Source organism: Podarcis raffonei, chromosome 11 (assembly GCF_027172205.1).
Source record: "Podarcis raffonei isolate rPodRaf1 chromosome 11, rPodRaf1.pri, whole genome shotgun sequence".
In the NCBI taxonomy this organism is placed as follows: Eukaryota; Metazoa; Chordata; class Lepidosauria; order Squamata; family Lacertidae; genus Podarcis; species Podarcis raffonei.
Window position 1 is genome coordinate 37,085,036 of NC_070612.1, and position 27,091 is coordinate 37,112,126.

The 27,091-nt window shown below is 40.3% G+C and overlaps 1 protein-coding gene across 6 annotated transcripts in view; it reads left to right on the forward strand.

The window, feature by feature from the left end:
• The window catches only part of RHOBTB3 (Rho related BTB domain containing 3), a 32,720-nt gene extending 6,697 nt beyond the window's left edge, over nucleotides 1–26,023 (forward strand). For 5 of the 6 annotated variants that reach the window (XM_053409026.1, XM_053409025.1, XM_053409029.1 and 2 more), the window contains 10 exons: nucleotides 1,815–2,007; nucleotides 5,705–5,856; nucleotides 9,693–9,804; nucleotides 10,831–11,196; nucleotides 12,478–12,590; nucleotides 14,438–14,558; nucleotides 18,795–18,968; nucleotides 21,736–21,902; nucleotides 23,306–23,402; nucleotides 25,346–26,023. In XM_053409026.1, coding sequence (XP_053265001.1) covers nucleotides 1,815–2,007; nucleotides 5,705–5,856; nucleotides 9,693–9,804; nucleotides 10,831–11,196; nucleotides 12,478–12,590; nucleotides 14,438–14,558; nucleotides 18,795–18,968; nucleotides 21,736–21,902; nucleotides 23,306–23,402; nucleotides 25,346–25,461 — 1,611 coding nt within the window. In that variant the 3' untranslated portion in view covers nucleotides 25,462–26,023. Of the gene's footprint in view, nucleotides 1–1,814; nucleotides 2,008–5,704; nucleotides 5,857–9,692; nucleotides 9,805–10,830; nucleotides 11,197–12,477; nucleotides 12,591–14,437; nucleotides 14,559–18,794; nucleotides 18,969–21,735; nucleotides 21,903–23,305; nucleotides 23,403–25,345 lie in introns of those variants that run through there. The other variant, XM_053409030.1, reaches the window with a different exon arrangement.
• The last annotated feature ends 1,068 nt before the right edge of the window (nucleotides 26,024–27,091 follow it).

The window sequence follows — 27,091 nt, forward strand, 5'->3', positions numbered from 1 at the left end:
GCTATTTTTGGGGTTCACTCCCTTAGGGTTTCCCCCTAAAGTAGTGTTTTTTTGTTTTGTTTTTGCACTTTTGCAAATCCTGCCGTTTCCCTCTTCCTTGAGTATGGATGGTGCTGCTTTGGCTGCACAAGGATCCACATCCATCTCTGAACTTCTGAAATGGAGGGAATTGATGTCTAGAAGGACCTAAGTATCATGGCCTAAGAAGTATGTCAAGGTTCCTAATGTGCCTGCAGAAGTCTGGGATTTCAGCATAGTTGCTCTCTAATTGGGCAAATATTTGGTCAACATTTAGAATGTTGGGGTGAAGAATGTACAGAGATATGCCTGTGAATTAACACTTCTCAGTACATTCATTCACTAAACAAGTTTTAATGCATTAATTTTGGTTTTATTAATCTTCCAGGTCTTGTTTTCTGTGTCTTCGATTTTCACATTTCTCTATTCCTTCTCCTTTGAATGTACTTTTCTGTTCTGTTCCCATCTTGCGTTTACTTCCCACAAATCTAAACATTCTGAATTTATCTCCTTCTCTATTTTGTCTAGTGTTATTTAGAATGTTGGGAAGTCTAATGCTAATCTCAAATTGTTGTGCTATTTCTGCACTTCTGCAGACTGGAATTTTACAAACTGAAAAATAAGGAGAGCAGGAGATTACTCTGAAAGCCTTTCATCAGCTAGTAATAAGTATACATTGCATAAGAAGCAAGGATATTGGACTAGCCTTTCCATTCTCTAGAAGTGAACTTTCCAGAATACTACTGGAGAAACAAATGTAGAATATCCGGTGGCCTCTGCTTGTAAGAATAAACTAAAGATTGTCATTCTCCATACTTGGACATTCAGAATTTTATTATAATAATTGAAATAAGAGAATGGGGGAAAGTGCCAGTCATAGGAAGTATTGGAATGCAGATTATTGTATGCTGGGAATGTGTAGGCTGGAACAAGCTCAAATAATAGTAAAGTATCTCACAGAGGAAAAATAAGCCAAGTTCTCTTCTATAACACTATAGTTGGTTAGTTCTTTATTAAAAGAAAGTTTGGGCATACATTTAAAAATTAGTAAGTACTTCATTTGGATTTGAATGATTTCTCCCATTTTTATGGCTACAAATGTTACTGATATTCAGAAAAGAAGACACATTTATTTAAATTATGATTAGTATTCATATGGTACAACCATGCCAGGGATATTATGCCTAGATTAAGCTGTCAGTAGTGCAGGTGACTTTGAATTACACCTTCCCATTAATTTCTTAAAAAGGCAGCATTTTAAAAACAAACCTCATGTGTTTTTAAGTTATATTCGTTCCTGTGAACAGATTGTTGTAGCTACAATTTACTAGAAATTAAAAACAATTTTGCTGCATAAAGATTCCTTATAATTAATACACCAGTAAACACAACAGCCAGAGGTTCTAAAACCATACTGAATATTGGTCTTTGAGTTGAGAGGTCTAGATCCAAATTGCTGTGCACCTATTAACTCACCAATTAGTGTCATGCACTCAGTTCCCTATCTCTAAAGTGGAAATATCAAAGACAGGGTTGCTGCAAAAATGAATGAGATGAAGTTTAAAGGTAATTTTTCATAGTAATGAATTTGTTAATTCTGGCCATCTCTATGTAAATGGCTTTAAAGTAAAAACAAACAAAACTGTGACTACAAATTCTGTTCTTGACTTTAGCAACCATTCAGTTCATCATAAAAAAATCATTCTTTTGTATTACTTTTGTGTGGAGGACTATTTTGCCAGTTGCTCTTGATCCATAGAAAATGGAATTTAGCTCCATCTTTTTGTTTTGTATAGGATATTTTTGACAGTGACTGGTACACATCTCGGAACCTTATTGGAGAAGCAGATATCATTGTGATTAAATACTCTGTAAATGACAAGTCTTCATTTCAAGAAGTAAAGGACATTTATGCACCACTGATAAAAAAAGCATTAAACCACTGTTCAATTCCTGTCATAATTTCTGCTGTTGGTGCAAGACAAAACGGTATGTGCTGGAGCTCATCTTATAAACAGCTGAGGTACCGATATTAGACTAAGTGTTGGGTTAATCATGGTGGGGGAAAACTCTGCTGTTACTTCAATCATGATACGCTTAATGTTTGGTCACAAAACATTTGTACTGTTGGTTAGATTTGTTATAGTCAAGAGACTTGTTCCAGAATTGCACTTCTACATGGTTGGTAAAGCACTTATGTTTGTGTACTCTTGTGCTGTTACTGGGGCTAAGCCAGGAAATGCAAGTTTGCCAAATTTAGTTGGTTTCAGAATTGCTGCCTTTGATATGTTTCTGCAGACTCCTGTGCACATTGACTTGAAAGTAAGTCCCAGAGTGTTCAGTGGGGCTTATACCTTAGTAAGTGTGGGTAAGATTGCAACATTAAAATGCTTATTGACATTGCATATCAGTCATTTGTTTGGAAAATTCTTTACATTGTTAGCATTACTTGCCATTATTTGCCTACTCTTTCACAGTATCAGTTCTGTGTGTAACAGGTAACTTCCTAACATCTTTTAGTATAGACATTGCCTTAGTATAGACTTTACATACTGTAGGTCAATCCCAGTAGCTAAGGGATTCTATTAAAAGGGCATACCTTTGCATTCAGAAGTTGAAGTCATGCAGGCTGTATTGTCTGTGCTGAAGCCACATTCGTACCCGTCAGGTGTGTGGTCTGCTGGGATCCCACAGACTGTGTAGGAACATAACTTATTTGAGTGGATCCTGCACAGTTGCAATTATATTAAAATGATCCAACCATATGGGCAGGGCTGATCAAAAGTGCCCGCCCCATGAAATTGGCATCCTCTCCTCATACTTCTCTGGTTAGAACCGAAAAGATTATTCGCTTCCCATGTGGGAGCCACTCATGAAAATGTTATTTAAAGGGTGCCTGATGTGTTCGACTTGAACTTGGACTGAGGCTTTAATCCCTTTTGAGCTATGAAGCTCTGGGTAAATCCCTGCCTATAAATTATCCCACTGCACAAGTTTGTTAGGTGAAATTTATGCTCTGGCTGATGAAACTATGAATGCCATCTTCTGAAAAATTGGTAAAGATGGTAAAAAATGATTTTGCACATTTGATTTCTACTGCTCTCTCTCGTGTATGTGAAGATCTGTTCTGAATCTCATCGTCCTTAGCTTTTGCATGAGCAGAGTCCATTGTCATAACTTTAGCTGTGCCATTGTTTCTCAAGCTTCTAATAGCTGAGATACAGATTTGAGCCCTTACTCATGAAAAGGTTTGCTCAGCATGGCCCAGAGTAGTGTTACTTTATGTCTCCATTTTGGTATGCCTCATGGGTAATTTTGCTGTGTATCTGTATCATGAGCAATTGAATGATCCAAACACATCTGTGGCAAAATTATCCTGCTCTCAGTGGAAACTGAAGGAGGCTTGTCTAGAGCATTTATTCAGGCAGAGGCATAGTGGGTAGCATCTTTGAGTGGTTATTTCAGGTTGACAGGAAAATTGAAATTTTAACATAATGTATTTATTGTGGCATAGTGACAGGCATATTAGCGTTCCTGCCCCCTAGAATGTTGTTTGGGCATTTGTGAGCTATGCACTTTTAGTTTTAATGATGTTTAATGAATTCTGATGAAGGCATTATTTGTGTGAAATCTGATACAGTGTCAAAAGTGGAAAAAAAGTTTTTGTTTCTTCCTTATTTCTGGTACCTTCCAAGCTAATGTGATTATTGGAAAGTAGTAGCATCAGAGTAGTCTGTAATTTCTTATTGGGAAGCATTTGTTTAAAACTTTATTCATTACTTAATACATTGTCATGTTTTTGTCCATTATATTGTTGTAAGTTGCAGCTACTTTTAAGTGGTTTTTTAAATATACCGGTAGTTGCTGTAATGCAGTCCACTGAATTCTTAAGCTTTGTTGCATTATGGGCCCCAATACCTTGCAGACCATTTCCATATGGTAGACTATTTGAAATGCTTTTTAGTTAAAACTATGATGCTACTGTACTGAATAGCAACATGAAGGAAAAGGGGAAACTTTTCCAGATTAAATTTGTGTAAAAAAGGAGAACATGTACAAGAATGAAACTGCTTTGTATGGTCACACTGTTAATAAACAGTCTATTCTACTTTATCTGAAAACATGCCATCAAATTCAACAATAGTTTCTACCACAGTAGGATTGTAATAATGTGAACCAGTTTGATATTCATCATACTTATTATTTAAAAGGCTGCAATTTATCCTCATTGATGTAATACCTGATTCCCAATTGAAATTTCTTTACTGGAATACTTGTGGGCAGTAACACTAAAAGTATAAAAAAGGTTGTGTTGCATGTTAGCCAAACTCTATGAAGTAAACCTTGAAAATTATCCATAGGTAATGAACTTGATGCTTGGTGAAAATGTATTGATGTCTAAAATTTCTCTCTCTCTGCATTTATATATACAGATCTATGTTCTATCAAACTGAATTATACTCAGAATAGACCCATTAAAATTATTGGACCCAAGTTGGTCATGTCCATTAATTTCAGTGGGTCTGCTTTGACTATGCTTACCATTGGATCCAACCTTATATTTGTCATTTTTGTCATGCTTTTGCAAGGCAATAAGTTATTTGGAGTAGTTGATAATCAGAATATAAATGACCCAAGAGAGATTATTTCAGTGTGACTGCACCACTGCTTTTACAGTAAGAACTGTCAGTAGATAGCAGTCTTCTTTTTCATGAAATATTATCTGATGTTGTTCATAGGCAATTTGATATATCCTAGGGCATACTTGAGTTTAAATTTAGGGGGCAAGAAGATCTTGTCTTTTTGAATATCAGCCCCATGTAAACTGATAATACAATATAATAATGCACTTAAATATTTTTATTTATAACAGCACAAGTTTGTTTGCTATGGGAACCTTTTCCCTTCAGTTAACAATGAAAAGAACAGATAATGCTGTCTGCAGAGCCTTGTTTACTCTGTCTGTGGTTCTACTGACACTGCTTAGTAAGGAATGCAGAATTCTTGTGTAATATCATGCTGACTGCAATTTAGAGGAAATTGTGGTCTGGCAAATGTCCTTGCAAAGTGTTACAAGCTTTCCTCATTATTTGCCTTATGATTTATAATGGCCTACCATTGAAACTTGTCTTAAATTTTTGAAACTTTTGATAAATTGAAAAGTGAAGTGACAATAATAAGACACTTAATTTCATTTGGGGGGGGAGGAAATACTGTGTCATGCACATTAATCATTTTGGCAAGCCATATTTGCATTTCAGGAGGGATCTTTGTAGAAAGCCTTGATGCAACCTTAGCTGTTATACATCAGACAAACAGCGAATAACAAGATAAGGGGTGGTATTCAGTGCTAGTCCTACTCAGAGTAGACCTGTTGAAGTAAATGCACATTACTAGGTTCATTAATTTCAGTGGATCTTCGCTGAGTAGAATTTAGTTGAATACAACCCATGTTCAAAACTAGCTTGCAATAAGAAAAGTAAGAGATAATATAATTAACATGAAAGTATTGTTTAATTCTTGTTGGAGTAGCTCTGCATTTGTACTTGCATTATTTATGCTGTTAATAGATTTTAAAATCTTACCTTTTGTTGAATGTGCTATTAATTCCTTAGTATGGTTTTGAAGCTACTGAAGAAGAGCCAATGTAATTAAAATATTTTGCATAAATAATTTGTTTTCTCAGAAGTTCCCTGCACTTGTCCTTTGTGCATCTCAGACAGAGGGAGCTGTGTTACAGCTTCTGAAGGGATTCAGCTTGCTAAAGAACTTGGAGCTACTTATTTGGAACTGCACAGTCTCAATGATTTCTACATAGGAAAATATTTTGGAGGAGTGGTAAGTAGAAAAGAATCTTAGAATGATCAAATGGTAAGATTTCGAATATCTTTTGAAATTTGGACTATGATTTTTTTTGGACGGATATGGACATTGGCTACTCCTGCTCTGACCTGAAGTCCACTGGATGACATAGGTCAAATTATATATATATATATTTCTGTTTCGTACACTATCCCCACAGAGAGCCAGCATGGTGTAGTGGTTAAAGTGTTGTATTAGGACCAGGGAGAACAGAGTTCACCCAGCTGTGAAGCTGGGTCAGTCACTCCCTCTTAGCCTAATATGCTTCACAAGGTTATTAAGAGGATAAAATGGGAAGGGGGAGAATCTTGTATGACACCTTGAGCTCCTTGAAGGAAAGATGGGATATAAATGTGGCAACTCATTATGACAGTTTAAACTTTAGCTTAAAGCTATCGGACAGAGTTGTTGCAAGGGTAAATTGTATAAGTGAAATAAACGGTGTAATTGGAACATTTTGCTCAAGGTACCACAGGAAATCATATTAGGAAGTGGGGGTATTTTCACGGACAACAGTCCTGCACTGCCTCTTCTCCAAGCCATTTTTAAGGCTACCTCCTTCATTGTTCAAAGTCCACTATTTTGGAAGGAGAAAGTCTACATGTACAGTGGTACCTCGGGTTACAGATGCTTCAGGTTACAGACGCTTCAGGTTACAGACTCTGCTAACCCAGAAATAGTACCTCGGGTTAAGAACTTTGCTTCAGGATGAGAACAGAAATCGTGCTCCGGCGGCACGGTGGCAGTGGCACGGTGGCCATTAGCTAAAGTGGTACCTCAGGTTAAGAACAGTTTCAGGTTAAGAACGGACCTCCAAAACAAATTAAGTTCTTAACCCGAGGTACCACTGTAATGAATAGTACTTGGAGGGGTGGAACTAAATTAAACTGAAATGCAGCAAAAGTGTTTCAGCACTATCATGAATGTGCTTTCTGAAACACAAGTGCCTTTGAGTTCAGTGGGATTTGCTCCTAGTATGCGAGTACAGTGGTACCTCGGGTTCCATACGCTTCAGGTTACATACGCTTCAGGTTACAGACTCCGCTAACCCAGAAACAGTTTCAGGTTAAGAACGGACCTCCGGAACGAATTAGGTACTTAACCCGAGGTAGCACTGTATAGTATTACGCCCTTAATCTGGACGCATTTTGTACAGTTGCAATATGTAATAAGTGCTGTTGTTGCATACTCCTAGCTGGGGCAACGCTGCCACTGATTAGTATGGATAGGGCAGCGGAAGCAATGGATTGGTGGTGGCATTCAGGGGTGCACGTAAGGGTTGGTCGGGTTGGCCCCTGCTAAGGACGCAGGCCCATGAGGGCACAAAAATTGTGCCACTTTGAGTGGCTCGGAGCCCATAGCCGTCTTTCCTATTGGGCTTACTGGCACGTTGCACCAGGGCGCTGGCCTCTCAGGGGCGCCCAATGAGTGGGGGAGCTGCGTGGCTTTGCCGGCGGCCTCCCCTTTCCCTGCATGCCCGCCAGCTGTGCCCCGTCAACCTATGGCTGGCGGGCGTGCAGCTTGCCTCCCAAGCCTCCGTGGGAGGAGAGCAATCCCCACAGAGGCTTGGGAAAAGGTCAACAGCTCTGGGAAATGGAGGGGGGCAGCGTGCCGGAGGGATCTTTGCACCACGGCGCCAGATACGCTTAAGACGGCCCTGTCAGAGCCCATCTGTGCTCTCTTTTCTGAGCGGCTGGGCAAGACCTGCAGGCTCCTCTGGGTGCCTCTGCAATAGAATCCAGTCACTTGCTGGGGGGCCCTCCCCAGTGGGTGGTGGTGCTATTAGAAGTGTGAGGGCTCAGATGGAAGAAAGAAGAGGCAGGGTGAGAGTTGCAGGAGGAGGAAAAAGGAAGGGAGGGTGGAAGAAGGCAGAAGGGAAAGCAGGAACCAGAGGGAGGGAGGAAAGCAGGCAGAGGGACCAATGGAGGAGGAGGGGAGGTGGTGCAGAGCAGACCCAACTCTAATGGCCAAGGAGGATTGAACTGGCAGAGTGCAATAGGTGGTGAAAAGCAAAGTTTTTGAATTTTGGGTCCATGGTCTCTCCTGGCTTCAGAGGAACCAATATATCTCCTCAATATATCTCTTCAGAGGGGTGGTGCTGATACATTTCCTTGCCAAGGTCACAAAGGAGCCTAGGTACACCTCTGGTAGCAGTGGGCCTAAGCACATGTGCATCACCAACCTGTCCTTCCTCATCCCAGTCTTGGCAAACAGCAGCTTTGAGGATGGTACAGTGGCAATTCCCTCACATGCCACAACTAGTTTAAAAATGATTTAGGCTGCAGTTATATGCACATTTTCCAGGTAATTAATCTCATGGAAGGCTTTCTTCTGAGTAGACATTCAGAGGATAGGGTTATTAATTTAAAAGGTCTCTAAAGTGATAAATAGTTCATTTCAGTTCATTAATTACATTAGCCATTGGCTAGCCATATCAGATTTTTTTAAAGAAATGGTTTGAATGGATACAGATTACACCCAAGATCATAGAGCAAATGACATTCTCAAATGAATCACTATCTTGAAAACAGTAGCAATAGATTCCAAATTATTTCTGGGAAACAATATTTAGTGCCATTAATGGATTTGCCAATCTTAATTGTGTATTGGAAGTGAGCCTGTTTTAAGATTTCTGCAGTTTGGTTTGCAGTCAGTAGGCACTTTAGTTTGTTTGTTGAATCAGCTACTTTAAAAATGAACTTCAATAGACGTTAGGTTTCTCCCATGGAAAACATGATAGTTAATGTGCAGAGTAGTAATTTAGCTGTGAGGGAGCTAACTGAATACGTATTATGTTGATTTGTTATTGTTTTTAAATTAACATCTGTGAGAGCTGTTCTCATTTGCTTGGCTTTGCCTACTAAATTTATTCTATAAGCACTTTGGGCATGGTGTTCCTCCCTTGTACTAATTTCTATTAGTGTTATTTTGAAGCAGGAATGATAAAGGCTAATCTTTTAAAGATTTGTTGGTATAATAAACAATACCTCATTTCATCAAGTTTGGATGATTTTCATGTTCTTCCTTCAGAGAGGCTTATGAGGCTCCCATTGCTGCACCAAGGAGGCTCAGTGCACAACACAGCACCTAGCAGAACTATGGCAAGGCACTCATAAGCATGGGCGTAGAGACTGGCATGTACCTGTGAGCTCTAGAGTCTACTTCCATACAGAGAGGGCCAGCTCTGCAGCCTGTCCAGTGTATGCAAATCTATGGACTAGATTATGTTCTTTCTTAGCTGCTAACTTTGTATCAAAATTTACTTATTTACTTGCAAGTAAATGCCTCTGTGGTTTCGTCTTGGGCGGGAGCCAGAATAGTCCTCTCTTGCATTGGGCACCCTATACACCCTTTACATAAAAGGCCTTCCTACAAAACATTTTCAAAGAATGTTTAAAATTTCAAAGAGGAGGAGGCTTGCTTCATTTCCACTAGCAGGGAATTCCAAAATAGACATAGAGGCTGCTGGAGGAAATGCCCTGTTTCTTGTACTCGGCAGATGAGGCTAATTTAATGGGAGAAAGGGTAAAAACCACATGGAGATTTGGACTCTTGGTCAGTTCTGGTCAGCCAAACTCCCTGCCACTAACATCAAACTAACTCCACTAACATAGGAGTCATCCTTTCTACTTTGCTTAATATCTTCTAAATGTTCAGTGCTCCTGCTTTTGTATGAAAAGGTACATAAGAAATTTGTTATCTTTCTAAGTGATTAAAGTGTCCAGGCAGCATTAACCATAATTGATCTGCTGTGGCTTCTTAAATAAATCTAAGAAGGTTAAGTAAATATATATGTGTATATTTTATTTTAGCTGGAATATTTTATGATACAAAGCTTGAATCAGAAATCTTCTGAAAAAATGAAGAAAAGGAAAAAAAGCCATAAGTGCCATGGAGTTAAGCCACCTCAACTTGATCAGCCAGGTATAATTTCCAACAGAGCACATCTAAGTGACGGGAGATGGAGGGAGAATTTATCAGTTTTAAAGCCTCCTGGCCTGCGCTGTCAGGGGTGGGGGTCTTCTTTTTATGGTTCTTTTGAGTGTGTTTTTGACAAACCCTCCCATTTCAATGGAAGAGAAACTAACACAGTAGTTCTATACTTGTGTAGTTGATGGGTCTGATCCTAGGATCACTCAGGGGGATGGAGGGCTCTGGTAGACCATAGGCTGCCCTATCCCTGGAATGCCCTGTTTTGGGACTAACTCCTGGCAGGCTTGCTGCAGCAGAGGGGCTTCAGGGCCTAGAGGAAAGTACAAGTTACAACAAATAATTATAGTACTGGTGCCAGTATCTGAATAGAAGCCAGCTGTAAGTTCTCTGGCACCTAACAGCTTTTATTATTCATGCTCCACTGGTATTATTTTCCACCCCACCCCACATCCTCTACTGGCCAGATGGCAAAAGGGCCCTGGCCCATAATGAGGAATCAGGTGAGTTTCTTGAACTCTGATTACATTAAGTGCATGGCTGCTGTCAAAAATGCTGTGTAGCTCCTCAGACTCCTCTGGCATCTAGTACAATTTTCCCTGACATCAGAATGTTCTGCATTTTTTTCACTATTACAAGCAGTTGCTGGTGATGTTCAGTATAAAACGTAGTTTGGCCTTTGTGACTATGCAGCCTTTTATCCTCACAGTCCTTTGGCTATATCGTTTAAAAGAACTGAAGTTCAAGCAATTCTCCAATGATTAATTTCAGAAACATCTAATTTTTTAGTAAATGTTTTTACAATTTGTATTAACCTGAGAAGTTAGAGAAACTGGGCTTCCTTTGATGGCCAAAGTGTAGTAAAGAGAAATGTATTTAGGGCAGTTAGGAAAACGCTGTTATGTCCTCATTTAATCCAGTCCCAGGGAATAAAAATGCTTTTGTTTGCATTGTGCCTAGTGCAAATTTGTAGTTACAAACAGTTTATTCATGATTTCTATTTTTTTGGTTTTGTTTTAGAAAAAATGCCAATTTTAAAAGGTGAAGCCTCGCATTATGACTCCGATTTACATAACCTGCTGTTCTGTTGCCAGTGTGCAGATGTGGTATTTTATTCTGAAGACTTGAAGGAAGTAGCAGAAGCTCACAGGATTGTTCTATGCTCTGTTAGCCATGTGTTCATGTTACTCTTTAATGTGAAGAGTCCAGCAGACATTCAGGATTCCTCCATCATTCGAACTGCCCAGACCCTCTTTGCAGCAAATCGGCAAGCTGTGCTTCCTGTTTTAAACCACAACTCATCATGCAACTCACCAGTAAGAGTCATTGTTAAAGACTCTTTCTTCTGTTCTTGTTTGTCAGACATTCTGCACTTCATTTACTCAGGTATCCTGTCAGAATGGTTCTGGCTGTTTTTTGTCTTTTAGCAAGAAAGAGCTAACCTACTGCAATGGGGCTGCATACCATCTCGCTAGAGGCCTAGTTCTCATTGTTGTAATAAATCTGCACCTGAACTTAACCACTTCAGACTTGAAGTAGATGCATACAGATTACTAGCATGTCAGGGAGTAGACTATCTGAAAACTTTCTTCCAAATGTCTGGTGTTCTTTTATGTGGGGATTTTTTTTTTTAATGAAGGAGATTTCAGTGGGAAGTGTAAATGTTGCCAGAACTTTTGTTTGCACAATTTAAGTTGGTTGGGCACCAGACTATCCTGTTCCCATCATCTTTGTTGTTTTCTGATTATTACATATTTTAAGAACTTTTGCTGAATAGTGGTGATGGAGGAAAAGTGATATTGATGACCAAACTTGGAGATGATAGACTTTGACACTTGGTTACTCTACTAAGGAGGTGCAATAAAGCAATCCACCAAGCTATTGCAGTCAAGAGCCTTTGAAGAAGGAAATAAAAAAAAACAAAATGGAAATAGTGCAATGGCACTCTTTGGTGGATTGTACCCAATTTTACTGCCCTAAGATTCCTTAAACTTAGAGTGTTGCTGTCTACACATGGAGTTCTTGCTCTTGAAAGGACTGTTCCTTTCAGTGTGTTTGAGGACAACTCCAGTCACATGCCTGTTGGGTTTATTGCACTAGGTGGGGATGCCATATTCTCCAGGAAATCTGTTTATGCATCAAAACCCATGCAGAACTCTGAATCTAGGTGTCATGTCTAAACGTGTATTTTCTTCCAAGTCTGATGCTGAAATGTTGTTGTTGTGTATGTGTGCATTGAAGGATGCAACTTCACAACCTTTGCAAGGCCAGTTGTTCAAGGGCAAACAGATTCCTCCTCTCCAGTTCTAATTATTTCTTTATTTAAAAGTCAGGAACTGGGGAGGTAGTTTTGTCACTTCTTGTCATTCACACCATAGGGATGTCTTATTAGTGCCGATGACACCCACATTACTAACATCAGGCACAATAACAGTGACTTTGCTATTCGGGCATGTGGAGAGGCAAGGTTTTCCTTTTCCCAGGTACCAAATATAGTTCTTTCAGTGATACAAAAATGCAGTGTCCCTGCGGCAGAAATGCCACCCTCTGAGAAGATGCTTGGGTTGTGTGCAGCACATATTGGTAATAACTGCATTTCTGGAGCTAAAAAACTGATTGTCTGAGAGGAGCCATAGCCTAGAAGTATTGTTTATCTCATCTCCACAGGTGCTTTCCAATGGGAACTATTAGAAGAACATATCAAAAAGAAGCTGAAGGATCTTGGGAACGTTGAGCTTGTTCTTGAGAGAGTAAAATGTATCTTGAAAATTCCAGGAAAGGTAAGCCACATTATTTTATCTTTCAGTTGCACTTATTGGATTGCAAAAAGGACCAGATGGAGTGGTTTGGATCCCTTAGATACAATATTTATCAATAAAGGGTGTTAAGTCCAAATGACTCACCATTAAGTTCAGTATTAGTTAGGCTATAGAAATAGGGGAAGATGGTTGTCAGAGGCTCAGGAGCAGAAGAGCAGGGGAGAGAGCAGATAGAGAGCGGAGGAGAGGAATCAGAGGGGAGCGTAGGGGAATATGACAGTGGACCGAGAGATTCCATGAGCTTCTCCAGCGAATCAGAAGATTCCCAGGAGAGGGCGCCTATGGTAAGGGCGAGGCGAATCCCAGAGGGGACGATCCATAAACAAGGAACCAGAGGGGAGTCCCAAAGGAGCAGCGGAGGAGTAGGGCCAGTTTCCCCACCAGAGCACAGTGGGGGGGAAGAGTCACGTGAGTCAGGACCATCTTCTCCTCCATCGGGGAGTGGGGAGAAGGAGGGAAGGCCAGGTCCAGCTAGCCTCCCCGAAAGGGGGAGCAGTGACACAAGTGTAACGGTCAGAAGGAAAGTGGGAGGCTGCGCGCGCGCGCCAAGTTCAAATGTGGAGGAGCGCGGGGCAGCAGAAAACCCGGATTGGGAGCCAGGTCCTAAAGCCCGAAAGAGGGGGGGGGAGGAGTCGGGAGAATCAGCGTCAGAAGAATCTCGGAGGGCAGAGACTCTGACTAGCAGAAGGACCCAGAGAAAGAAGGAACAGAGGAAGAGGTGGAGTAAAGCTAGAATCTTAAGCTGGTGTCAGGGGGGCGGAGATTCAGATGGGACTTCTACGGTCTGACGGATAGATGTAGCGTTGCGCGCTGCACGTCTGGAAATGAGACTGAACTTCAATAAAGACTTTTAAACTTGAGCAAGAAGCAGCGTTGGTCTTGTGTGAGCTGGGACCTTGGGCAGCGCTGACAATGGTGAATTCAGCAACTGGAAAGATTATAAACTTTTTGAATATGTGGATTTAATAACTCACGGGAGATGATGGCAGAGTATTCAAAAACAATCCTTATTAAACAATTATTTCTTTATTAATATTCTTCCTAACAATGAAAGAGTTTAAAATACAGCTATGGGGAGTTTAAATGCTAACAAGTGTCAGGTTTCAAAGGGGAAAATATTTGGTTCATATAAGGGAGCAGTACTTTATTTTGTTTATGAATGTTGATGGAGAAGCAGCCCTGCCATCCCACTAGGTGAAGTAGCTGTCTCAGGCTGCCAGCTTTTGGATACCTTTAAGAGAGAGACACTCATCTGACCCAAGGCTGGGACACAGTGTGCATGGGTGGTCTTTTGCACAACAAGATAGGTGCAGGATAACTTTGTGATGGATTGTGCCCCATGGTCAGAAACAAAGTGTCATGTTCAGGATTCTATGTATGCGTAGGAGAATGTTACATTTATTTTTGCAACCTCTCACCTTGATCTTCCCAATATTAGGTGTCTAGCTAGAGGAACATCCCAAAAGGTGAGGGGCTAGGGTCTGCTACTGGTGAGGAAATATTGATTACTACCCTGTGTCAGAATTATGGTCTGTGGGACGCTATATGCATCCCTGGGGGGGGGGAGCTTACAGTGGCAGGCTACATATTTAGAGTAAGAACCATTGTGAGATCTCTATTTATGGTAGTAGAAATGAAAATGGAGGAAGAGCTTTTGAAAGTGTGCAACAGATGTTGCTGATCAGTTGTGAACGAAGTGAAAAGAACAGGCTCTGTGGTTTCATATCATTTGCTACAAAAGCAGGAACAAAGGTAGGCACTTAAAAAGCATTGGCACTCACATGTTCCCCTTTCTTTTCCTTTTTCAGGTTAACAGTTCAAGAAATTGCAGATCATATTTGTCAAAAAGGCCCCTGCAGTTATGTAACAGCTCTCTCAGGCTCTTCTTTAACACAACTGTATTAGCTGATGTCATGTTCAAGATACAAGGTATTAAGCTTATCTCATTTGTTTCCCCACCTTTTCCCTTTAAATAGTCAAACAATGATAAAATACCTCCTGGTGATAAATTGAATAACTATTTCAATAAAAATGAGTGGCACCATCAATATGCTTTCATGATCTATAATATGAGGGAGAATTCAATATGTAAGAGCCTATCATAAGAAGAGCCTGCTGGATCAGGCCAATGGCCCATCTAGTTCCGCATCCTGTTCCCCCAATGACCAACTAGATGCCTGTGAAAAACTTGCAAGCAGGATTCGAGCACAAGAGCACTCTTCCCTCCTGTGGTTTCCAGCAATATTTATTCTAGTGTTGCGAAAATGTTTCAAAGCCAGATGTATGATAGGAGAAGGGGGAATCTCATTTGATATTTGATTATATTGCAAAATCCCAATTACACTAGTGCCTTTAGTAGGCTGTCTAAAATAATCACAAAATAGTTTCAAAGCTTCCAGGTCTCCCAGAACTTTTCAGCAGGCTAGATGGTTAAAACAGAGAAGTGGGATATGGGAAGGAGGAAACATTTTTTTAAAGCTGATTTTAAAGTCATGGAGCCTGTACAGTTGAACCACGGTTGTCAAATGTAATCCATTCTGGAAGACCATTGGACTTCTGAAACATTCGACAACCAAGGTGCAATTGCCAGTTGGCAAAACCCATTGAAAAAATGGAGAAACGCACCTTGGAAGCCATTCGACTTCTGAGGCATGTTTGAGAACAGAAGCATTCACTACTGAGTCGTCAGAGTTAGAAAACCGAAACTTTCTACTTCCGAAGCTTTTGACAACCGAGGTTCCGCTGTATCTGATCAAAGTCTCAAAACAATGGGGAAGGAGGTAGTATGAGAATGGTTAGGGTCCAGCTGGGAATAAGAATCATAAATGCGGCTGATACCTGATCCCTCAAAACTCAAGAATTGTCTGTTATACAGGTCTGTCTCCAACCTTAGGCAAAACACACAGGTTTCTTAGTAGGTGGAAACCACGACGCAGGCCTGTTATAGCTTCTGGGCTTGCCAAGGCATCTGACCCTCACCTGAGTCTTCTCCAGCCAAGGAATCACACACCTCCTCCCTGAGCTAGCGAGCCCCACTTGGACTGTGGGTCCTTGCCTGCCTTCCCTCAGAGCTGACAGCTGTAAGTTCTGGAATCCTGAGATCAGGGGTGGTACGTCCTATTTTGCCACTTAAGGCAAAACAGGAAGTGCCACACTGTTCTGCCACACTACCAGTGGGACACTCACCGCCACCTAGCCACCTGCTGGTGGCACTGCAGCTGTACCACCAGCTGTGTCACCGCTTGTGGAGAAGCAGTGGTGGCATTGGTCTGTGAAAGAGCTTGCAAGATCTCTCTCAGATCTCAAGAGATATTTTGCACTCCTAGAAATCTTTCAAGACTTTGCTGACACCTCACAAGCTCTCTCAGATCTCAAGAGATATTTTGCACTCCTAGAAATCTTTCGAGACTTTGCTGACACCTCACAAGCTCTCGCAGGAAATCAGCACCTATCCTGGCACCACTTCTCAGCCAGGACGCAGGCCTTATATTAGTGAAGGTGAGAGCCACATAGCACCTAAATAGCCTCATGTTAATGTCTGCTAGTGCCCCCCCCCCATTCCATTGTAAGACTATGTCCAGATTCAAACTCCATGTTTTCAACAGCAACCAAGCAATAAAAAAGAAATCACCCACCTGTCCCCACATTGCTCTGTTTACCATCTAGCTTGATGAACAGTTCTGTAAAACTCAAAAACTTGCAATTCTAACTTGTGCTATTTTGGTTGGCCTATATATTGGCCTAATTTTCTTATATGCCAACACAGCTGCCTTTACAGATGATACTGGCATTTCTTCATTTTTGCCTTGCCAGTCATGGGCCTTTATTTGCTGTCCTGTGTACTATTAACAGTGCCTAATCTCATTGACTTCAGTGGGATTTAAGCAGGATTTTGTACAGAATTGCAAGCCTTAACTACTTCTATGCCTATACACAGACAGGAGTAGTGGCAAGAATCAGAAGAATCTTTATTTGCATCAGCCACTAGCCATAGCAATAAAATAAAATGTACTGAAGAAAGAGGTAAAAACTTAACTATACCAAATATATTTTGGAGGTTTACATCAATAATCAAATAATAGATCTTATTCTAATGGCCTCCGCTAAAAACCTTGCAGTTTTTGCTGCAAGTAGTGGCAAGTATTTTTGATCAACTTCAAACTTCTGCTTGCACAGGATTAAAGAGTTGTTTAATTATTTTGCTTTCAGCTTTGAAAAGCCACAGCCAAGTCTGAATCTCTATGAACTAGGCACATGCGTACAAGGGAATTCTTTTCTAGATGCCGCCTTCAGTATGCAGAGAAAACAAACAGTCCTTTGAAAGGAGAACAAAATACAAATGCACAGCTTGGTGAGACAGACAGCTCAGTTCTAAGGGCTACTCTTTGGACAATTCTTGTAGGAAGTTGAGGGAACAATAGGCTTCATTGCTTGTCTCAAACAAATGCCACAGAGGAATATATTCATATTAACAAGAGTGCAACCATCTATTACAAACAGAACACAATGAAAATGAATTTGTACTTTTTAGAGTGTTTTGTCTTTAGAGCTAAAAACATCTAATTTAAGAATGTACTGCACAAAAGAGTGCTGTTGCGTTTACCAGATTGCATCCAGATTTTTGTCAGGACACACGGATTAGTGCCTGAGACTTTTTAATTCCAGTAATAATAGGAGTACCTCTGAGGATGTGAAAAGTGCTATTCCTTCCTTACTGAAAGATCCCAGGGATTAAACCAATAGTTCCAAGTCATAGAGCGTGGCACTAAGACAGTTTTGAGCCTGAAACAGTTATTTTAAAAAATGACCCTCTGATTGTGCATTTTAAATACTTAAGAACTCGTAAGTTAGGCCTAGAGATGAATAAAATTATGGGTAAATGCCTCACCAGTGCATTATTTCTCTCATACTGCTGCAGATCAATGTACAGTGGTACCTTGGGTTAAGTACTTAATATGTCCCAGAGTTCCGTACTTAACCTGAAACTGTTATTAACCTGAAGCACCACTTTAGCTAATGGGGCCTCCTGCTGCCGCCACGCCGCCGGGGCACAATTTCTGTTCTCATCCTGAAGCAAAGTTCTTAACCTGAAGCACTATTTCTGGGTTAGCGGAGTCTGTAACCTGAAGCGTATGTAACCTGAAGTGTATGTAACCTGAGGTACCACTGTATTAGAAATGTGAAATGCTAGAGCCATTTAGAAGTTTTTCTGTTGCAGAACAAATGTCACTTTGCTTCTATCAGTGCTTTTTTCAAAGAATTAAGCCCTATTCAGGCATTTTATTCAAAACTGAATTGATCATGTGAGGAAAGAGTGGGGCTGCAGCAAACAAGAACATAACTCTGCCCCTGATACCAGTGCTGAGTAGCCCTGCTCTCAGGCACCTCTGTCTACAGGACGCACATCGGCTGGGTGGGAATCTTTACTCAAATATCTGAGTGCACAAAGCCTTCTATACTATATGGAACCCTGAATAGTTAGGGTTGTAGATGATGTGGAAGCCTCCTTGCAGACGTTTGCATTATACGCATGGATGCCATATTTACAGATTGGTGCCACAGATCACAAAGTTTCAATGGGCAGCATTAATAGAAACACACACACACACACACACACACACACACACACACACAGAGTATTTTTCTTTGCTGGTGCAATAAATTACGGAATTTGGGTTCAGGCCAGTGTGCCATATAATTTTAAGCATATTTACTCAAAAGTAAAACCTACTGAATTATATTGGACTGGTTCCCGCAGTAAATGTGTAGAGGATTGTAAATTTAGGTGTACTGAAGGCAACCAGAGTAGATCCAGAAACCAAATATTTCATCCTAAATGGACAGTGGGTTCAGATCCCATTAAGTGAAGGCATCACTATAAATCCTGTCACTTTATATTGTTTTATATTGTAAAATTTGTTAATCATGGCAGATTTTTCCTGAAACACCAGTATTCAATAATTTAAGAAAACATCGCTCTTAAATTAGGGATGAGAAACAGTGGCCCTTTGTGTGTTATTATACATGTAACTGCCATCAACCCTGTAGTCCAATAGCATCTAGAGTGCCACAGATTCCACATCCCTAACTTAAATACATTTCAGCATAAAAATGTTGAAATCATTGCCTTGGTTTTCTTTCTCTCCCCCACCCCTCTTCTTGCAGGTGCTACAGTGCCCGCTCACAGAGCAGTCCTCGTGGCTCGCTGTGAGGTAATGGCGGCTATGTTCAACGGTAACTATGCAGAATCCAATAGTTTTCTGGTTCCAGTTTATGGCATTTCCAAAGACACTTTCTTGTCCTTTCTAGAGTATCTGTATACGGACTCCTGTTGTCCAGGTAAACAAATATTTAAGCTTTTTTTGTATATTCATATACTTCTGGTGAAGGAAGAGGGAACAGAAGTAGATACAATCATATCATTTTTCTTCTACGGCTGAGCAAGGCTGCAATCCTGTGCAGACTTCACTGGAAGTACCGTATTTTTCCGTGTATAAGATGCCCCCGTGTATAAGATGCCCCCTATTTTGGGGGTCTCCAGGTTAAGAAAACACTCCTCAGCACTACCTGTGTATAAGACGAACCCCAATTTTAAACCTAATTTTTTGGTTAGAAGAACCTATACATGGAAAAATACAGTAAATTCCATTTAACACCATGGAACTTACTTCTGAGTATACTTGCATATACTCTGCACAGCTGTAATCCTAAGTATAGTTATTAAGAACTAAGTGGACTTGCTGCTGAGTACATTTTGCATAGTGTTGTACCTTTTGAATTTTCTGGTTCTTAACCTTGGATTTTTTGATATTGGGTAAAAATATTTCTGGGCATTCCTGCATTACCTTTTAAAGGCTTAGTTCAGGCCAGCTTCAATATGAGTAACTCCTAGTGCTACTCGGTCACTGCTCTTTTGTTGGAAGCTACAGACAGAATTGTAATTGACTTTTCACACTCCCAGGAGTATGATGGTTTTTCTATTATCCCTCCATGTTTTGTCCACAACAGTGTGGCATAGTTGTTGTGACAGTTGAACCTTAGCATACATTTACTTTGTGGTGGGCACCTTTTTATGATCTTTCCTTTTTTTTAATCAGTATTTTAATTATTGGTAAAGTGTTTTTCTAGCCCAAGAGAGAGAAGGGTTTAACATCATTATCACCAAAATGTTATAACGTTAATCTATTATGGTGCTGTAATACTATAACACAATAATGTTAATTTTTTTAAAGCTTTCTCCTTGTTTTATCGACATGGTTAATGGTAGTGTGACCAGAAAGGGGTAGGGATTGTTTAAATAATAAAAATCCACCATAGACTTATATTACCGTGCCTCCCTTTCATTTTAAAAAACAGTCAGAAAAGTGTTCTAGTGATAATTAAGAGACTGATTTTTTTAAAAGAAATGGGCCGTAAAATGGCACTCACTGCAAATTTTATAATAAATGCCTGCTGAGCTGTGATAGGTCCTCTTTCTTAGTATGTCACTGTCCACATTAATAAAAAAAAACTTTAAAGAAGGAGGAATGGAAATGCAAAAGGCGTTTATTTTCACCTGGAGAGATTGTGCTGCTCTTCTGTTCCTCTGAAAAAAAAAGACTTTCTGTGGTCTGAGAAAAGACAAAAGAACCACAAAGAAATATAAGATAGCAATAATTGAATGATGTCATCATGTTGGATGACTTGTAAAAAGTGAATGATTGTAAAATCTATACCCCCAAAACAAATAGACAACCAAGTACACCGTTCAGAATTTTTTTTGGCTCAGAGCTAATGAAAACAAGTAAGAATAAAAGGCTGAAAATAAAAAAAACTACAACATAGAATATAGATAGCTACACTTCAAAATCTCCACATTTCTCAAACCACTAATATCCATGCGTCTCACTGTGAGAGGAATACCCAACCCACAAATTTCTATCCAGCATTGTGCAAGTAGAAATTTGCGGGTTGATAATTTATAGCCAATCAATATGTGACATGCCACCCACACCTTTATTTGTTACTCAGGGAATTTCCTCTACCCACACTGCCCCATTCCCAGCTGACTCATTCCTCGCTTCAGATCTCATTAAACAGTTGTTTACCAGACACACCCAGCTGTGTACTCGGTCTCCCTGACCCCATTATAAAGAGACAGCAGACTAACAAAAGATCTCCCTTTTTGTGTCAGAATCAACACTGAAATTGAGTTTGTACTAACTTCTATAAATTAACTTTTATTATTAATAATAATGGTTAACATACGTTCTCATTAAAACAACAACCCTCAAAAGAAATGTTTCAGGTTGGTTTCTTGTTAAATAGGGCATGTTAATGTGAATATTTTATGGTATGACCTTGAAAACTACTGGGTGTTGATTTGATAACTGTATTGTAGATTGCAGTGGCAATCCCTAAAATTATATATGACTTTCCCCAAAGGGAAAAGAAACAGCACTTTAAAAGAAAGAAATCACATCTTTCTCTTTTTATCAATTTCACCCTCTTTTCTTTAGTTTTTTTCTGCCATTTGAGGAAGCAGGCACTAAAATATTCTGAAACTACAGCTATGCTGCTGTCTGTCTGTGTGTGTCATGGGGTTTCCCAGTTGGCAGCTACAGGAAAAGAAAGGACCTTGTCTACTCATTGGGGTGGCCCTTTCTACAGCCAACAACAGGAACTCCTTGATTATGCAGGACTCTGCAGCATGGGTCATACCTTGCACTTAGTAAAATGCGTCTCCCAAGAGACATATTCACTACCCAGTTAAATACAAATAGTAGGATTTAAGTTTATTTAGTTCTATAGACGCCAGTGAGATTAAATCATACTTCAGCTAGATTGTGGACAGATCTCCTTTAGAACCACCCTTTCTCTCAAGAAGGATGCTTTGTGATTGGTAAATGGAAGGGGACTTTTCTGATAGCTCTTGGCATAGCCATTTTGGACTCATAGCTAGTAAACTAGTCGATTATATGTAGAGGAAGAGCGGCTTAAAAATGACCATTGACCTATTTGAATTAGGGAGCATAGAGGAGCACCAGTAACAGACATGTAAGGGTTGTGTTGAGTAGCCTGCTATCAAGTGGTCAGTAATCTAACTCAGGTTTGATATTCTTACCAGCCAGCATTCTGCAAGCTATGTCGCTCTTGATTTGTGCTGAGATGTACCAGGTATCAAGGCTCCAGCACATCTGTGAGCTGTATATCATCACACAGCTCCAGAGTATGCCTAGTAGAGAATTGGCATCAACAAGCCTGAGTGTTGTCAGCTTGCTTCGGAAAGCAAAGGTAAGTGCTAAGCATCCAATACATGCACATTTCCTTCAATCAATGCTTGAGTAAGGAAAAGGTTTCTCTCTGGCTTTTTTTTTTCCTAGCCAGCGAAAGCTGCGGTGTTCGAAAGTATCATTTTTGATTTCATTGTTGCCATCTGGCAGTAAACAACAATAACAGCAACCAATTGCCAGGGCTGCTCCTGTCCCTTTAGCAATGGCTTGAAGAAATTAGCAGATTAGTCTTTTTCCAGAATTGAGCTACGCATAGCATCTGTTAAATGGTCAGCTGCAACAGTGAAGGAGGGATGTGGGTGGCGCTGTGGGTTAAACCACAGAGCCTAGGACTTGCCGATCAGAAGGTCGGCGGTTCAAATCCCCTCAACGGGGTGAGCTCCCATTGCTCGGTCCCTGCTCCTGCCAACCTAGGAGTTCGAAAGCACATCAAAGTGCAAGTAGATAAATAGGGACTGCTCCGGCAGGAAGGTAAATGGTGTTTCCGTGTGCTGCTCTGGTTCGCCAGAAGCGGCTTAGTCATGCTGGCCACATGACTCAGAAGCTGTACGCCGGCTCCCTCAGCCAATAAAGCGAGATGAGCTCTGCAACCCCAGAGTTGGCCACGACTGGACCTAATGGTCAGGGGTCCCTTTACCTTTACCTTACAACAGTGAAAGTGCTATCAGGAAATGATACCCGCCTCAAATATTAAGACCATAAAGCAGGGGTGGCTAACTTGTGACCGCCTTCCAGCTGTTGCCGGACTATCACTCCCGTTATGCTGGACCATTGGCCATGCTGACTGGGGCCAGTGGAAGTTAGAATGCACAACATCAGGAGCACCACAGATCCACCATTCTTGTCATAAAGTGACCTAGCGAAAGCCTCCACCCACTTCTAACCTGGCCTATGATGTTCTCTTCACAAGTCTATGAGAATTGTTACCGTTTCTTCTACCTCAGAATTATCGAATGACTTGGTTTATTCTAAATCCTCTTGGTTTATTTGTTTTTCTTCTTGTTGTTAGGATAGGTTGTAATTTCTGTAAAGTGCAGGAAGAATGTATATATAGGTTGTGGCCAGTGTTAGTTGTACTCATAGTAGACCCATTATTACAATTAGTAGAGACAACTAACTTGGGTCCATTAATGGCAAAGTGTTTACTTTGAGTAGGACATAGTTGGATACAGCGCATTGTAACAGGCACAATGAAGCATATGCATGTGTGTGTATAAAAGGCGGACACTGGAGTAATAAGCAGTTTCTATTAGCGTCACATAGATGGGGTAACTGAGTGTTCCAGTCACAGCAGAGAGATGACATTTCTAGATAAACGTCTACCCATTTTAGTTAATGCTTTTGCCAAAATGTTTTTTTCTATAATATTTGAGTACCTCTGTATTTTATTTCCATTTCTTGCAGTTTCACAACTCTGATTGCCTTTCAAACTGGCTGCTTCATTTTATTGCTTCTAACTACTTAATCTTCAGTCAAAAACCTGAATTTGAAGACCTTTCGGGTAATTTACCAGTTTGCTTCCTAACCACCAAGAAGTTGATGTTTGGACTAATGCTAGGGTGGATTGGAGCAACTCAGTCATGCTTAGAGTAGTCACATTGATTTCAGTAGGTGTACTCTAAGCATGATGAGGTCTGGATCCAGCTCATTATCAACATGAGTGCACACTGTCACTGATGTTATTTTAGCAGTGATAGGATGATATCTTGCCCACCAACCTTTAAATCACCTAGAATCTGCCCTTCCAACTTTACTATGGAATTGATGGAGCTTTGTTAGACAAACAGGTAGTTTCATGAATGCATCAGGGGGACAACATATCTGTAATTGCTGATATGCCACACTGTGGACATTCATGACATAAAATTATGAAGAGGAATTATGACGACTTAATTCAAGAAATTTACAGATATAAAGAAAAATAGAGGTTGGTGCATAACTTGTTCATACAAACCTACTCCCCACTCACTTGTTACATTATCAAGGGTACTACTGTAAACATTTTTGGTTCCAGCTTCATTTTACTCAAACAAGCATCCCAAGATGAGGGAAATAGAATGCTAAGAGTAGCATTTGTGAGAGGAGAAAGCTGAGAGTCGTGAAAATTTCCCTTCCAGCAAGGATCAAATGAAGGGGGGAAAAACCTTCAAGGAATTCGTACAGCAGAGAAAGCCTGGGACAGCCTCCAAGAACTTTGAGTCTGGAGGAAAATCAATCTATGCACTTTATTATCAGGTGCCAAGTTTTGCATCCAGAGGAGAAGGAAGTAGGCCCGGGTCTAGATGGAAGATAGAAACCAAATTTGGAAGAGGCCTGTGTTGTCCACTATCTGCTTCCACACCCAAGCAAAGCAAATTACAATAGCTAGCTTTCTAAATGCTTTACAGTCCAGCTCCTTATATTACTTTATTTTTCGTGAGAAACAAAATTATCGGGAACACCTATGACACTCTTATGTGAAACCCAAAAGTTCTGTAAGTCAGTATCTCATACCAGGAATAGCTGTATGTGTAAAGACTTCCACAGCATCTGGAACCCAGATTACACAGGGTTCCAGTTTGTGTGCAAGCCTTTGCGCTTATAGTAGTACCTGTGAAGACTGCATCCCTGCAGATGTTTTTGCATTGTGTGTGCAGTCATCAATGGGCAGGATTAGCACACATGATATTGGGAGCAGGGCTAGTTGGCGCGACGCCATTCATGAGCTTGGAGATCACATAAGTAAAACTTCAGAGTAGGGATTTGGTGGTCCAGGCACTGTAATATATGATACTTTGGGTTCTAAAAGTTGTACAGAGTAGCAGCTTTTGAACGTACATCCATTTTCTCTGCAGCCTTAAAAAGAGCCAGATTATATTGGGATATCATAACTAGTATTCTGTGTAGAGAAAGGAAGAAGGGCACTTTGAAGAATAACATGTAGTCATGGCTAAAACATTTTACCAATGGGTAAAAGAAAGCTTCCCTCCATAAGAGAGCTTTGGAAGCAAAAGCTAGGACAGCTTTATGGATTCCCTTGTCCTCTTTTTCTGCTGTGCCCTCAGAAGATCCTGGGCAGGATCTATCAACTTTTAGCAAGGATCTGTGACAGATTGGCAGTGCCCCCTTCCCCTCAAAATTTATCATTTCCCTGTATTTCAGTTTATCTTCTATAGTAACAAAATATATTGACAATTCATTTCTACCAAGTCCATTAAACATGGTGTTAGATGAAAGTACATCGTTTTCAAATCCGTAGTGTGTTAGAATCTTTTTACCCTGTCTGTTTCCAACCCAAGTTGAGTGCAGAATATATGAAACTGCAATTCAGATCTGGTACAAGGTAGAACTTTACAGATTTCTAGCTTAGAGAGAAAAAGCTTCTGAAGTTGTTTAGAAATAGCATGCTGGACAGAGCAATCTTTTAACCTGATGAGAAATACATTTCCCTTTTTCTCATTTTAGTGGAAGAACGCAATTTTGTCGAGATGCATAGATGGCCTTCTAGTATGTACCTGAAACAGCTTGCAGAGTACAGGAACTACATTCATTCTCGAAAATGCCATTGCGTAGTAATGTAAACTGAAAGCTGATCCATCTTTAGTTATGAAGAGAAGAAAGTCAATTGCTTCAGGAATCGTACAACTTCACAAGACTGAAAGCAAATGCTGAGCTTACATGCTGTGAAACTATGATCTAATACTGCACTTGCTAATGAATAACTACTGTATTTTTTTAAAAGCATGTGAGACAAAATTTAGAAAAGCATAAGCATTTAACCAGGATGTTTCCCAATTCTGCTGCTGGGTCTAATTTCTTTGTATAGAGATATCAATTCATGTCATATTATTTCAGGTTTTTAGTGGAGTTTAGACTTATTTAGAGCCTGGAAATCATGTCAGCCCATGATTGGGATTTTAAGAGTCTGAAGGAGATTCCAAATTCATTAAATGTTTATAGGTTCTCTTTGGAAACTGTAGAACCTAATTTTGTTTGCTAGTTACTCTAAGGATTTCTGTAATTTATTTTTGGGCCTTTTAAGAATTTTGTAAAAACATAGAGTATTATGTTTCTGCACTGGTAATTAGAAAAATGTACTTCCTGTTAGCATCATTAAATTCCTATGTTATGGTGTAAAATACATCACTATCTTTCTAGAAAATATTGATTTATGTTTTCCCCTCACTGAATGGTCTAATATATCTAAAATGGTGCCATTTATTTGCTGGTCATTATCTTGCAATGCAATAGAAATGATCAAGTAATAAGCTTCCACATTGTTTCTGGTGTGTGTATATATCCTCTACAAATGTGTTTCCATGTGGAGAAAAACCAAAACATTGTCACAACCATGTAACGCTACTGCATTTTTGCCAGCTCTTCCTGAGTAGATGACAAATTAAGTCCACAATGAATTTCTCCAGGAAAATTCTCCCTACGTTGCATTCGGAGCTTAGCCAAGGGCATGAAAATGCAAGGGTTGGAAATCTGCAAGGCAAAGCTTATGGAGCAAGGTGACACTCAGCAGCCAGGTGTAGTCTTTGAAAACCCTGACCAGGGATTGTTGCTTATACTTCGATGTCCCAGAGGCTGCAAGAGAGAAGAAAGGAGCCAGCTGGACAGATCGGCTTTGGCCACTTTAGAGCTAGACATTGCAGATTCCAGGGGATCCAGGCATGCTATTGCGCTCAGACTGCCACCCCAGTCTCCCAGTCAGCAAAGTTTAATTCACAAGCCCTGGCTTTTCTTTTTTACACATCTCCAGACGTATGATGTCCCAGCAAGATTCTCCTGTCCTTTGTCAGAGAGGCCCTGCATGTAGCCACTCCGCATCCAGTCTGCATGCCTGATCAAGAGGGCTGCATGCCCTACTGGAAAGCAGGAGCTGCCTCCCATTGGTTTTCAGTGGCATGTCCCTGCTGAGACTATTGTCTGCTTTTGTGTGCATATGAGGATATATATATATATATATATATATATATATATATATATATATATGCCTGTATTTCCTCACCTATCCTCAACACCTGTGTGCACATCCAGAGGCTGCCACATTGTACCTTCCACATGCGCAAACATGTTGTAGGTGTAGGATCCTGTTGATGTCACCAGAGATGAGATTTACACCAAGCGTTCCTCCCTTACAGCCCACATGCATTTCAGTGGTCCTTGTAAATAGTGTTTTCTATTAGGTTTTTAACCTTTTTTTAA